This window comes from Plectropomus leopardus, chromosome 2 (assembly GCF_008729295.1).
Source record: "Plectropomus leopardus isolate mb chromosome 2, YSFRI_Pleo_2.0, whole genome shotgun sequence".
Classification (NCBI taxonomy): domain Eukaryota; kingdom Metazoa; phylum Chordata; class Actinopteri; order Perciformes; family Serranidae; genus Plectropomus; species Plectropomus leopardus.
In genome coordinates, this window is record NC_056464.1 from 17,122,090 (window position 1) to 17,134,555 (window position 12,466).

A 12,466-nucleotide genomic window follows, 5' to 3' on the forward strand; every position below is an offset into this window, starting at 1 on the left:
TTAACAAATGTAGTACAGCTCTGTACCTGACATTCACCCCAGAATCTAAACACTGGTTTGTTTTATCTATTTACAGAGAGCATTGAAGTTTCTCATCATAATTTTAAGAAGAACCAAGCTACTGTTGTCTTCCGTTCCCTGCTGACAAAGCCACAGGTCATCTGTGCATTATCTGAAATATGGATTGAGTGCAACAAAGTAGCAACCATGAGGCTATTCAATGTTGCCTCAATCAAACCACTGCGACTGGACGAGTTTGAAACCATCCAGTCTCAAATGCACACCCAGGTACTGTAATACTGGAATTGCTTTTCTTCTGCCAATACTAGGGTTTAAGTAGCTTTAAATTTTTGATTTCTTTTAAATACGAATTTGAATGCATTGTCCTAATTTAAGCATGACCCGTGCTAAAACAGTTTGTCATCAGGGCAACTTATGAAGCAACTTATTTGTGGTCAAACCATTTGTAAAAGATTAACATCAACATCTCTTTTTTTCTGTGATACTGGTAACAATTTCACATTTAATCATGGACACTTTTATGCAGCTCATGTTAACTGGAAATGACAAAAAAAAAACTTGCAGAGGAAGAAGACGCCTACGTTTCACATGAATAACGATGTATCAAGTGTTTTTCTCTTTCTCCAGATAAACTTGTTTCTCAGGGAGGCATGGATCATCACGCTGAGCAACAGTATACGTTCCAACTTGGGGAATATTGGCCCGGGCTCGTACAACGTGTACGAAGACCACTGGGAGATGTACAAGATGTCTAAGCTGTACAGACTAATGTCTGTGGTGCGCTTTAACCAGCAGGACTCCTTGCGCTTCCTTGTGCAGGATTCACTGGCCAGCCTGACTCAGCTGCTGTTAAACGCTTGCCACAGTATGCTGACATGTCCTCAGGACCTGGTCTGGGGCCATGATCTTGTCACAAGCCCCTACAAGTAAGATGGCATGCGCCTGCACACATTGGCACACACTCACATTTATTTGAACATTTTCACACACTTTTATGTCAGTATGCATCTGTGATTTCTTATGATGTTTCTATATCTTGTAGTATGCTTAGTCCAATTTTAAGGAGTGTGTGAAGGATTTAGTATGGTGTTGGTAATATTACTCCATTCTCTCTCTAGGCCAAAAAAGAATCCTCTGTTCCTGGTGGACTTGGTTCTGGATCAGACTGGGGTTCATTACAGCACTCCACCAGAGAACTTTGCAACATCCATCATTAACCTTTTTGATAAGGCCATTTTGGCCACGTACAACGTCCCGCAACTTGATAAGGTAAAATAAAATCTGTAATCAACAGAATCGTAGAGCATTAAATCACCATTGGAAATGGATGACGATAATGACATGTTAACTTTGCAGGACAGTGATTTAACCGTTCCTCTCTTGTCCATGCCAGTTTGTGATGCAGAAGTTGTTCATTGGTGGTGATCCATTGCTCGAATCAGTGAATTTGTGGGAACCAGAGGTAACTGAGCTGAGAGAGAAGGTCCACAGTGCCCTGATACAAGCAGCCGTACCTCTCAGGGCCTATGCTACTGAATATGAAAAACACCTAGAGCTACACAACTTGGACATAGAAACCTATGTCAAGTAAGTCTGTTTGAAATTTTTAATGCAAGCTCTCCAACAAGGTGTCAGATTTATGGTCCATTCAGCATGCTTTCTTCATTAAATGGAGTAATTTAAATCTTCTTTGTCAGATCTCATACACATGCAGAGCAGACATCTCAAGAAATAAAAAAAGAGGTGGAACAACATCTCAAAGACAAGGAAAGGCTGGAGCACTCTCTGCCATCCTCCATTGTTATTGGTCCATTTGTTGTCCGTGTGGAGGCTGTACGTCTGGCTCTGTGCAACAAAAGAAAGGCTTTAGCCAATGCAATGTTGGACCACCTTGTTCGGAAGCTACGCAAGCAGGTTGATGATGTAAGTCATTTGTTTAGAGACCAGAAAACACTTATAAGAAATTAATAATTCAGTATATACTGCATGTGTATCTCATATTGAAGTACTTTGTTAATTACTTTTAGACAGGACCTGCATTTATTTCAGTTTGAAAGCGGCCCCATCCCTGCCTTCTTAACTTCGATTATATGTTTTGTCTTGTATGTGTGTAGGCATGTGAAGAGTGCAACACAATGAGTAGAAAGCTAAATGAGAAGCCCAATAGTATTGAGGAACTGACTGAAAAAAGGGATTGGATGAAGCAAATCCCAGAACAGCTCAAGAGTTACAAGGTGCGCATTTATGGACTGGCTATTTCTGTTATGTGTCATATGAAGGGATACTTTGTCAATAAATCGGATTATTTTTTCCAATGCGTCCACAACAGGAACTTATTGGCAAGACCCTGTCTGACTATGAGCTGATAGAAGAGCTCTCCTACTGTGTTTCAGATGAAGATGTCACTAAAAAGTAAGTGTAAAATAACATGCTAATGTTTGGAAAAGTTGTTTGCAGTGGTTAGAGTGATCAGAGGAAACTGAGGAGTTATTATAGTCATTGCTAGTGTAACTTATTTCTGCAGGTGGAGAGCTATAGGGTGGCCTCATAAAATAATCGGCCAAATGGAAGCAGTAGCGGTCCAGAGTGTGGAGGATGAGGCGCGCTTCCATAAGATCCAGCTGGCTAATCAGAACAACTTTGAGGAGCAGCTCGATTCTCTACAGGTCAGCTGAGCCAACAAGTTTTTTTTTTTCAACATTAACTGAACATACAGCCTTGTTTGGCCACATCTGATAGTAGACGTCCTTTGTGATTTTTATTTTTTTAGTGGTCATCTTGTGAGATGTCCACCCAACAATCTCTAATCTATTATGTTAACATGTTATAAATGATAAGTTCAGGAGAGCAAATTGAGGCCATTTCGTTCTAAATCACAGCAACTGTGTTTATAGATGCTGGTTGCTGGCTTTGCGGGTCATGCAGACATTGAGCATGCCCATGAGGTGGCCAATGAGATGAGGCGCACAAGCAAGCAACTTAAGGAGTGTCAGACAATGGCTCAAACCTACAATGCAAGGGAACGTCTGTTTGGTATTCCTATCACTAATGTAAGTGAAAGAGAAACCATCAAATAAACATACTGAGAATCAATATACATTTGTATTGTTTTTCTGATAATGAAATCTAAATGTATATTACAGTACGATCGGCTGCAGAAGCTGGTAAAGGATTTCCAGCCTTTTAAAGATTTATGGACCACAACCTCAGACTGGCTACGTTGGCATGAGAGCTGGCTCAATGACCCGCTGTCTTCCATAGACCCCGAGCAGCTTGAGCACAACGTTACAGATGCCCACAAGACCATGCACAAATGTATTAAACAGTTCAAGGATATTCCTGGTAGGTGGTACATCTATCACCATTCAAACTTGATAAAGTTAAGTGTGGTTGTTATAGTAATATGTCTGATATGTTCTTTTCTTTGTCTTTCGCAACACCAGACTGCCAGTTGGTGGCAACTGTAATCCGCAGAAAGATTGAGGACTTCCTTCCTTACGTTCCTCTGATTCAGGGCTTGAGAAACCCAGGGATGAGGAGCCGCCACTGGGAGATGCTTTCAGAACGCATTCAGATGAAAGTCAAGCCCAAAGCTAACCTAACCTTCTCCCGCTGCATGGAGCTTGGCCTACAGAACCACGTGGATGACATAGCTCATGTGGCTGAGGTGGCTGGGAAAGAGTACACCATTGAACAGGTACCTTGGAGTGGGAGTCATGTATAGTATTTTATGAAGTGTGAAGTTGTGTTTGTTTCAGATGTCTGATGAACAGAGTGCCACCGTGGAAAAGCAAAGTTTGTTGCGCCATTCTCTTTTCCCAGGGCTATCCTTAACCCAGGGTTAGGAGTTGTCCCTTTTCTTCTTCTATGTTTTTTTTAATTGAAATTTTATTGATTTTGAATGGGTTGGTACATGGCAGGTTAACATATCAGATGAGACATTCCATTGGCAGCAATAAGAATAAAATGGCTGTACAAGAGAGTGCATCACAAAAGTCATCATTCCCTCCAAAAAATAAATTAATTACTTGAATACACTTACTCATGTGTCTAAGAATTTTACTCCAAAAGGGTTATTAGGCAGACAATCTCAAAAACAGTCTAAAAAAAGTGCCCTTTTCTTTTTGGCATTTGCAACATGAGTTATTAGTTAGTAAACCCCCCTATGTAGTCTGGTTGGTGTCCAGTAGTACCTGTGTATTTTTTTATACTGAGTGAATTTGCTCTTGGATTAGAGCTGGCTCTGTTTACACTCAAGTTGGTAATTTAGGGTTAACCCAAACTCAGGGCTGTATAATTCACACTGGACCTCTAATAGCACTAAGTCATATGTCTGTTGGCACCATATATATATCATCAAAAAACGTTTAACTTATCAGAAACTGAAGTGGGGGTGGGGTTTATGATCTATACAGCAGCCAACCACCAGGGGGCGATTGAAATGTTTTGGCTTCACTTATGGGGAGCTGTCATGTTGTCAGTCTTTATATACAATAATGCAAACTAGTGCGATATACTATTTTGTTATAACATTGCGGCCTGAACATTGACACTCTCGATGATATATCCATTACTTTGGAGATAAAACACATAACCATTCATTAAGATCATAAGAGATGGAGGTTAATCCAGAGAGCTGTTCAGTTAGTTTGTAATGTGTAAGTTATATGTGTAAGTTATAACCACATACATTGTTGAATCTAATATATGTTCACAGCAGTAGAATGAGACTACATATGCATTTCTCTGTCATTGTTACTTTCATAGTTATGTCATTTTGTTGTTGGTCATATTTATGATCAACTCAATGGGATTGTGGGTCAGAGTAGCCACAAAAACATGTTGGCTTGCATGCTGCAAAATGCGACTGGATGCAGTGGAATATTTTGGTATTTTTAGCATGCTGCATTTGACATACTGTGTATTCGGACATACATAAATCTTTCTCTGGCATACTAAATAGTATGGTAGTATGGGTATTGAGACGCACATAACAGAGTAAGCCACTCATTTTTAGCTCACAACAACTCCACCTACTTTTTTTTTTCACTCCTTCTCACCCAGGCCCTGGAAAAGATGGAACGAGAGTGGTCAACAGTAGACTTTGATGTGTTGCCCTACAAAGAGACAGGCACCTACATCTTGAAGAGCCCAGATGAAGCATCACAATTACTGGATGACCACATTGTTATGACCCAGAGCATGTCCTTCTCTCCCTTCAAAAAAGCCTTTGAGGACCGAATCAACTCCTGGGAGAGCAAACTCAGAATAACTCAAGTACACACAAACACACTGAATGAGGGTCTTGTGTCTTCTGTCATTTTCATGCAGTGTCTTATGTGGTGCTGCTGCCCTCTTCTGGTGCTTGCAGGATGTTCTGGAGGAGTGGCTGACCTGCCAGCGCTCCTGGCTCTACCTGGAGCCCATCTTCAGCTCTGATGATATCAACCAGCAGCTGCCTGTGGAAGGAAAAAGATACCAGCAAATGGATCAGACATGGAGGAGAGTCATGAAAAATGCCTTTAATAATCGAAAGGTCAGAGATTCCACACAGCTTCATATTAAAGGAGGAGGTTTTGGTTTTATACAGAGATAATGTAGAGAGATAATACTGACGTGTTTGTTGTAAACTGTTTAATGTGTGTTTCTACGTTTATCTCAAGGTGATTGAGCTGTGTCCAGATGCACGTCTGCTAGACAAACTAAAGGAGTGCAACACATTATTGGAACAGGTGCAGAAGGGTCTCAGTGAATACTTGGAGAAAAAACGAGGTGCCTTCCCCAGGTAAGCCTCACTGAAGGTGTCCTAAAATTCTCCTGGCTTTCACTTTGTGATTGTGGTGATAACAGATTTATGACATGACTTTACATATCATTCCTTGGGGAAGATATGTATTGATACAACATTTTCATATGATACCACAATCTCACCAACAGTGAGTGGCCAAAGAAACTTTCTTCATTTGCTATAAATTTGAAAAGCTATGGTACCAGAAGGAAAACAAGCAAATATCTTGAAAAAGTAAAGGCTTCTTATGTACAATAACCCGTGGATGATTTGTGGCCATCTCTAAGCTAAATTATGACACACTGTTGATTACACAGACAATTTACTGTACAGTGCATATTTTTTTGTAGATTTTACTTCCTGTCAGATGATGAGCTCCTGGAGATTCTGTCCCAGACCAAAGACCCTACTGCTGTACAACCGCATTTACGCAAATGCTTTGAGAACATCGCACGGGTATTTTATGGCCAGTGTCTTTAACAGTTACTCTGCTTTTACAGTACTGAAAGTGTAACATGTACTACATATGACTGAGACTTCTGTTGGTTCTCAGCTTCAATTCCAGTCGGATCTACAGATTACTCACATGTACTCTGGAGAAGGGGAGGAGGTTAAGCTGTTCCTGCCAGTGTGGCCGACTGGAAATGTGGAGGACTGGCTCAGGGAAGTCGAGAAATCTATGAAAGCCACATTGAGGGATAATATTGACCGTTCACTTAAAGTCTACCCTGAGGTCTGCGACCCTGATTCTTACTTTGATGTTTTTAGTGTGTTTGTACTCTTTTATCACTTGTTTAGAATTCCAAAATGTGGGAATATTAAAGTTTTACAGCTTTTGTGTCATCTGTGTGTGCTCTGTTGACCTCTCAGCAACCACGTGCAGAGTGGGTGTTAGCGTGGCCTGGTCAAGTGGTGATAGCTGGCTGTCAAGTCTTCTGGACTGCTGAGGTGTCTGAGGCCCTGGAGCAAGGAGTTTTGGCTGATCGTCTTTATCCCCAGCTAGAGACACAGGTGTGGACGTAGTATTAGACTGGCAAATATTCCAACTAAATAACATTTTAAATATTGATAATTAATGAAAAACATACACTTTCCATTATTTATTGCTCACATTTGCATCGAATGTTGGCCATTCTATTGTATACTGTGTACTGACGTTCTTAAAATGTTCCCTTTTGTTTCTGAAGCTGGGTGACTTGGTGCAGCTGGTGAGAGGGCCACTGTCTAAGATGCAACGAGCAGTGCTGTCCGCCCTCATAGTCATAGAGGTCCATGCTAAGGATGTTGCGGCCAAACTGGTGGAGCAGGAGGTCTCAAGCATCAATGACTTTGAGTGGATCAGCCAGCTCAGGTTATCTTTTTGTTTTGTTGTTCTGTAATCTTTTACTTTTCACTTCTGTCAGTCTTTACCATCATTTTGTAATTCTGTGGGTGCAGAGTCAGTCTGATACTGATCTGATACTGTTTGTAGGTATTACTGGGCAAAAGATGACTTGTACATCCATGCAGTGAATGCAGAGTTTTTGTATGGATATGAGTACCTTGGTAACTCTGGACGTCTGGTCATTACCCCGCTCACTGACAGGTAGTTTTTAAGTCTACTTTTGTCCATTCTGTTATTTTCCTGAATGTTGTGTAATCATTTGAATACCATTCTTCCGACTGAGATATGAATGTGCTTGTGTCTTTATATGGCTGGCTTTGCTCTGTGATGATGATTTGCCTGACAAAGATTATTAGATCGAAATGTTGTACAACTAAAGTGTACTCGGAACTTTTAATACAATTTGCGGATCTTTTGTTTAATCAATACCTTACTTCCTGCCTCTTACAGATGCTACCTGACCCTAACAGGAGCTCTACACCTAAAGTTTGGAGGGGCTCCTGCAGGTCCAGCAGGGACAGGAAAGACAGAAACCACCAAAGATCTGGGAAAGGCGCTGGCTATTCAGACAGTTGTTTTCAACTGTTCTGATCAGCTAGACTTCATTGCTATGGGCAAGTTCCTCAAAGGACTGGCCAGGTTCGAGGCAGTTACTAAAGTGTGATGTCTGTTGTTGCTGTTGCAGTTGTCTGTCTGCTGTTAAATATCCAAAATCTCCCACTAATCACATTCATGTTGCTTTTTTTGTGTTTCTTTTTGCAGCTCTGGGGCCTGGGCATGCTTTGATGAGTTTAATCGGATAGATGTGGAAGTGCTATCAGTGGTGGCACAGCAGATTACCACTATACAAAAAGCCCAACAGCAAAGGGTGAGAATTTAATTCACTAGAATTTCACACACTGGTACCTACTGTACATATCCACAGAGTGCTTGAGTTGTAGAAGTTCTGTGCATAAGTAAAGCCGTTGTGTACATCATGTATATATTTCGACTGCATTTCAAGAAAAAAACAAATATGATTGTTTTGCTTCAGTAATTTTTACATGCTTTATATATTTGATTCAATGGACTTAACCCTCTAGAGCAATTCCAGAGACTTGGAAGTGGGACTATATATATATATATATATATATATATATATCTGTGTGTGTGTGTGTGTGTGTGTGGGTGTGTGTGTGTGTGTGTGTGTGTGTGTGTGTGTGTGTGTTATTTCAAAGCCAACACAAGAACAGATAAAATACTGTGTTGCACATATGTCAGAGATGGTCATGTTGCTCTAAAATGACAAATATTGCTTATATTTGTCAGTAAAAACAACTAAGTTATCTATGACTTTAATAAAAAAAATAAATACACTGCTAGTCTTTAAAGTTGGTAATAACAGAATGATGTTTTATATGAACAGTTATATCATAAAAGATGCTGTTTATGTAGCTAGATTACATTACACACCAGTATAGAAAGTAGATCAGTCAACTACAGGACTTAACATTTCCAGAATTGAAGTTAATGCCAATTATTTATATTCTGATAGTGACCAGTTTTACTACATGTATTATTTGGAATCAGTTTGTACCTTGAACTAATAATAATATAGTAATTTCATATTATGAAGTTGCAGAATGGAGAAATTGTAAGAGTAAAGAGTGTTTGTTTTTTGTTTTTTTTTACCACATCTGCATTCCACGCATAAAGAAGCAGTTATATGTATCTCTAAATAATAGGTGTATGTTGTGATTTTAGGCAGAGAGGTTTGTGTTTGAGGGGGCAGAGATTCCTCTTGTCCCTTCTTGCGCCGTATTCATCACTATGAACCCTGGTTATGCTGGACGCACTGAACTGCCCGACAATCTCAAGGTATGAAACAGTGATTTAATTTTAAATAACTAAATAACATTGAGGATAACCAGTTAGGGTTGAACAAAGGAGATTGTATCTTTTACAGGCACTGTTTCGTCCTGTGGCTATGATGGTCCCTGACTATGCTATGATAGCTGAGATCTCCTTGTACTCATTCGGCTTCAGTGATGCCAAACTCCTCTCCAAGAAGATCACCACCACTTTCAAGCTCTCCTCTGAACAACTGAGCTCTCAGGTATTGTATAGATTCAAAGGAAATCTGAATAAGAATCAGCTGAATCTCCACATCAATTTCTGTCAGCCAAGAAAACATGCAGTTTGTGTTATTAAAGTGGGCATATGTGGTATTGAAAAAGCAAATTAAACTGGCATGCGTATATTATATGTATATTGTGATAGACATTACTTTTTAAAACTTTAATACAACTTTAATTTTACAGCATTACACTATAAAAAATGCCAAACACATAGTTACATATAAATGGAAAGATGAGAATCTAAGTGTATGTATATAGGAATAACAAAGATATGAAGATGTGCTGACATTTGCTCATTGTCTATAAAGGATCATTATGACTTTGGAATGAGAGCTGTGAAGACTGTGATTTCAGCTGCTGGAAACTTGAAGAGAGAAAATCCCATCATGAATGAGGTTGGAAATGTTTATTTTGTTTATGATGGAAATAAGATGTCAGAAAATATGACAGATTTTGAATTAAGTTTGAAAAACTACCTGTCCAATTTAATATTTTATTCTTCTGCAATCTCGCTGTCTCCCAGGAGTTGATCTGTCTGCGAGCCATTCAAGATGTCAATGTACCAAAGTTTTTACAGGAAGACTTGAAGCTCTTCAATGGTATTGTGTCTGATCTTTTTCCGAAGACAAAACAGGAGCCAATCAACTATGGCACACTTGAAGAGTCCATGCGTAATATCTGCACCAAGAAAAACCTCAAAGATGTGGATGGTAAGTTTTTCTGGAAGTTAAGAAAATATGTTTTCAGATGTGCAGGTACCTGTTTTTTAAGGATGAGTAGATGATAGTATTGTGGTGATTGCAGGGTATATTAATAAGTGTATTCAACTGTATGAGACCACTGTGGTAAGACATGGCCTGATGTTGGTTGGACCCTCTGGATCAGGTAAAACCAAGGTGAGTCTTTTACAGTTTTACTAGCATGTTGATCATTTGATTGATTGATTTAATTGATTTTTATTTTGCAGTGTAGAGTCCTGTTTGTAAGTATTAGAGTTGTGTGTGTCAGTGTTATGAGATACTAGGTGCAGCAATAACAGCTTTGAAGGGCCAGCCCTCTGTGAGCGGTGGTGTGTATGAGGCGGTTCAGATATATGTCCTCAACCCAAAGTCAATCACCATGGGACAGCTCTATGGGGAGTATGACCTGCTCACACATGAGTGGTAAGTGATTCTTTGTTCTACATAAACTACAGAACAAATGTAAAATGTTAGACTTACAAATACACACATTTTCTCCACCCCTATAGGACGGATGGTATCCTCTCATCTGTTATCCGTGGAGGTGCCTCATCCATGGACAAAGACAAAAAGTGGTACATGTTTGATGGACCAGTGGACGCTGTATGGATTGAGAACATGAACACTGTGCTGGATGACAACAAAAAACTGTGCCTTAGCTCTGGTGAAATCATCAAGCTCACTGATGTACGGTTAAGTTTTCACAGTCCTAATTTTTTGGCCCTTTTGTTGTACCATGTGCATTAAGATGTTTTCCTCTTGCAGGTGATGACCATGATGTTTGAGGTGCAAGACTTGGCAGTGGCTTCTCCAGCCACAGTGTCTCGCTGCGGTATGGTCTACCTTGAGCCCAGTATTCTCGGCCTCATTCCATTTACAGAGTGTTGGCTGAAGCGGCTCCCTAAAGCCCTGAAACCTTTCACAGAGCAGCTCGACTCCCTATTTTCCAGGTTCCTGCAGGTCAGAGGGTTGACATAATTGACAGACATTAGCAGGGAATCCTAAAGGTTTTCAATACAGTAGATTATGATGCTATACACAATATTCTGCTTTTGTTTATATTTTACCCAGGACTCCATCACATTTGTCCATACCTCTGTAAAGGAGGTCATCACATCTCTGGACAGCAACCTTACCTGTAGTCTGCTTAAACTTATGGACTGCTTCTTCAGTCCCTTCAAAATTAAAGAGGTGCGTGCAGTTTTTTTCCTCTTAGATTAAACCCCATTAAGTGAATATAAAGAGATTTGTAATGCAAATATGATGTTTGAATCAATTACAACCCAAGCAGTATTTTAAGTTTCGATGGTCAATTGAGAGTGCTTTAGGGAAGCTGTACAAGCAACTATAAGCATCAGGTTTTGAGTTGTTAAAAAAAGGCAATTTAATTTGTGTGTTATTTAATTTATGTGTTATTATAATATCTGTCTTTGCAGTCATGTGTGGTGAAAAAACACAGAAGATGCTCTGCGATTTAATAACTTTTTCACTATTTCGGCAACAATTTCATGGGTGTAAATTCATGCGCAGGAAAGTTGATAAAAAATATTCCACTCTTTTATATGTATGCATTTTGTCGATTGTGATCCTCTGGCCAATATTCTGTCTTGGCCAATATTGTCTTTTAGGACCAGAAGCCACCACTCCAAAAGAAATTGGACCGCCTGAAGGAGCTGATTGAGCCCTGGTTCTTTTTCTCGCTGGTGTGGAGCGTAGGAGCCACAGGAGATGCAGGCAGTCGTAAACGCTTTAGTGCCTGGCTCAAGAACAAGATGGCAGATGAAAAGGTCATATCAGCATTTCCGCTTTGGCATCCTAATACCAAAATAGATTAGTGTCATTTGTATTGACAGTTGGATTATATCTTGACAGAGATTAATGTAAATGCATTTGTTCTTCAGATTGAGTTATGCTTTCCAGAGGAGTCTCTGGTGTATGACTACAGGCTTGATGATGCGGGGATTAGTAACTTTGAGGATGATGATGAAGACGAGGAAAGAAAAGTAAACAGATAAAACATAATCATACAGATTTTCTATGCAACAAAAACCATCAAATACATTTATGCATTTAATGCAATTATCCTTTTGCCTTCACTCTAGGTTCAATGGGTCAACTGGATGAAATACGCAGAGAGTGTTGTCATAACCCCAGAGACAAATTATGCTGACATCATGGTTCCCATTCCTGATACAGTGAGAATGTCTTTCCTCATGGATATGCTTTTGACCAATAAGAAACCTGTGAGTACTTTGATTGCAGTTGAGCTTCACACGTCTGTCTACAATTTTTTTTATTTTAACATTGTGAAAAATGGAATCACTTGTCAATATAAACTGTGAACATTTTACACTGAAGCACTTATTCAGAATGCGTTCATAAATGTTTTAATGTCTTTATTCCTTTGAAAATGCAG

The 12,466-nt window shown here is 39.6% G+C and overlaps 1 protein-coding gene across 1 annotated transcript in view; it reads left to right on the plus strand.

Moving 5' to 3' along the window:
• Nucleotides 1-12,466, plus strand: part of dnah1 (dynein, axonemal, heavy chain 1) — a 37,118-nt gene that overhangs the window by 3,426 nt on the left and 21,226 nt on the right. The window contains 33 exon segments of the mRNA XM_042502941.1: nucleotides 77-288; nucleotides 649-947; nucleotides 1,140-1,290; nucleotides 1,415-1,608; nucleotides 1,719-1,944; nucleotides 2,136-2,255; nucleotides 2,351-2,433; nucleotides 2,546-2,687; nucleotides 2,916-3,071; nucleotides 3,165-3,363; nucleotides 3,465-3,718; nucleotides 5,086-5,298; nucleotides 5,393-5,557; nucleotides 5,685-5,806; nucleotides 6,160-6,265; nucleotides 6,363-6,542; nucleotides 6,680-6,820; nucleotides 6,997-7,160; nucleotides 7,281-7,394; nucleotides 7,644-7,832; nucleotides 7,956-8,061; nucleotides 8,937-9,050; nucleotides 9,139-9,288; nucleotides 9,619-9,705; nucleotides 9,834-10,020; nucleotides 10,115-10,206; nucleotides 10,319-10,473; nucleotides 10,560-10,737; nucleotides 10,816-11,010; nucleotides 11,122-11,241; nucleotides 11,679-11,837; nucleotides 11,952-12,053; nucleotides 12,153-12,293. Of these exon segments, the coding sequence (XP_042358875.1) occupies nucleotides 77-288; nucleotides 649-947; nucleotides 1,140-1,290; nucleotides 1,415-1,608; nucleotides 1,719-1,944; nucleotides 2,136-2,255; nucleotides 2,351-2,433; nucleotides 2,546-2,687; nucleotides 2,916-3,071; nucleotides 3,165-3,363; nucleotides 3,465-3,718; nucleotides 5,086-5,298; nucleotides 5,393-5,557; nucleotides 5,685-5,806; nucleotides 6,160-6,265; nucleotides 6,363-6,542; nucleotides 6,680-6,820; nucleotides 6,997-7,160; nucleotides 7,281-7,394; nucleotides 7,644-7,832; nucleotides 7,956-8,061; nucleotides 8,937-9,050; nucleotides 9,139-9,288; nucleotides 9,619-9,705; nucleotides 9,834-10,020; nucleotides 10,115-10,206; nucleotides 10,319-10,473; nucleotides 10,560-10,737; nucleotides 10,816-11,010; nucleotides 11,122-11,241; nucleotides 11,679-11,837; nucleotides 11,952-12,053; nucleotides 12,153-12,293 (5,216 nt within the window).